The following is a 1,494-nucleotide window of genomic DNA, read 5'->3' on the forward strand; positions in this document are numbered from 1 at the left end:
GTGACAGGAGGGGAGGGCAGAGAGATCCTGTAGGGCTGTGGGGGGTGTTGCAGAGACTTAGGCTTTGACTCTGAATGAAATGAGGGATAGAGCAGAGCAGTGACATGAAATGTCTTACATTTAAGAGGGGTTATCCTGGTTATTGTGTTGACGAAAGACTAGAAGAATGAGGAAAGGAGCAGGGAGATGAATTGAGAGGCTATGCTGCTATCCAGACAAGAGGCAATAATAGCTCAGACCAGAGTGGTGTCACTGGTACCAGTGAGAAAAAAGATATATTTTGAAGGTAGAGTCAACAGGATTTCTTGATGGATTGGATGTGGGGATATGAGAGAAGAGTTAAAGATGACTCCAAAGTCTTAGCCTAAAAACTGGCAGGATGGACTAGCTATGATGGAGAAGGCTGTAGGTGGAAGAGATTTGATGGGCAAACAGTTCAGTTTGGGTTGAATTTGAGATTTCCATTAGACATTCGAGTGACGATATGTGAGTAAAAGTTGCATATACAAGTCTGGATTGAGACATAAGATCTGGACTAGGGGTTTAAATTTGCATTTAGTAGGCATTTAAACTCAGATGAGATCACTAAAGGAGTGACTGTGAATGGAGAAGATAAAACACCATGAGCTGAGCCCAAGGGCCCTCTACTATTAAGAAATAGAATCAGGTGAGCGAAGGCTTTAGTTGTGGTGTTAATAGGCATAGAGCCTTGCAGTGGGGAGCTAAAGCTTGGCCAAATAAGGTGGGGTATGGAATGTGGAAGCCTGAGTAAAGCTGAGCACAGAACCTATGTGGTGAGGGGCACTAACAAATATAACACATGGGATAATTGAGGTTGGAAGTGCTTAAGCTCAGATTTTGGGTTTGTATATAAAATAACTTGTATATACAATGAGCAGTTTGCCCCTCATATACTTAATATTAGCTTTAGGGGATGGCCAGGGCCAGGACCAGAATAGTAAAAGTGCTAACTATCTCCCATGGATGTATTTGAAGCAATAAAATTTCCCCTTTCACTTTTAGAGATACCAGTCAACAAGCAGAATCTTTGGACAGATCAGAAGTTTTTCAAGTGTCTAAAAGTGCTGTCATTGAAGAGAATTCAGGAATATATCAGTCAAAATCAAAACCAAAAATGAAAAAGTCTTCATCTTTCTCTTCCTTTTCTTCTTCCTCCTCTTCCTCATCTTTGTCTTCCTTCTTTTCTTCTTCTTCTGAATCCAGACGTGCGGACTCTATTGGTAAGCAGAGGGTTTCTTCCATTTGAATTCAGACTCCTCTAGGAGACATCCCAATTTTAATAGGAGCTCTCTCATTATACCTACTTCCCAGTTTTCTCCACCAGTCTGATTTTCTGGTCTTAGTTACTTTCTTTGTGCTTCTTCATTTCCCTGGTACTTCTGCTTCACATTGGGTAAGTGTGGCTGTGGCTGTCTTTGCATATTGAAAAAGTGATCTCTTGGTGATGTACCCTTTTCCCTCACTGCTTCCTGT

General features: G+C 41.4%; 1 protein-coding gene across 1 annotated transcript in view; it reads left to right on the top strand.

Annotated features, from left to right (window-relative positions):
• The window catches only part of CATSPER2 (cation channel sperm associated 2), a 12,744-nt gene that overhangs the window by 9,463 nt on the left and 1,787 nt on the right, over positions 1-1,494 (top strand). The window contains exon 10 of the mRNA XM_025038753.1: positions 1,024-1,252. Within this exon, the coding sequence (XP_024894521.1) occupies positions 1,024-1,252 (229 nt within the window). The remainder of the gene's footprint in view (positions 1-1,023; positions 1,253-1,494) is intronic.

Source organism: Pteropus alecto, unplaced genomic scaffold (assembly GCF_000325575.1).
Source record: "Pteropus alecto unplaced genomic scaffold, ASM32557v1 scaffold86, whole genome shotgun sequence".
Classification (NCBI taxonomy): domain Eukaryota; kingdom Metazoa; phylum Chordata; class Mammalia; order Chiroptera; family Pteropodidae; genus Pteropus; species Pteropus alecto.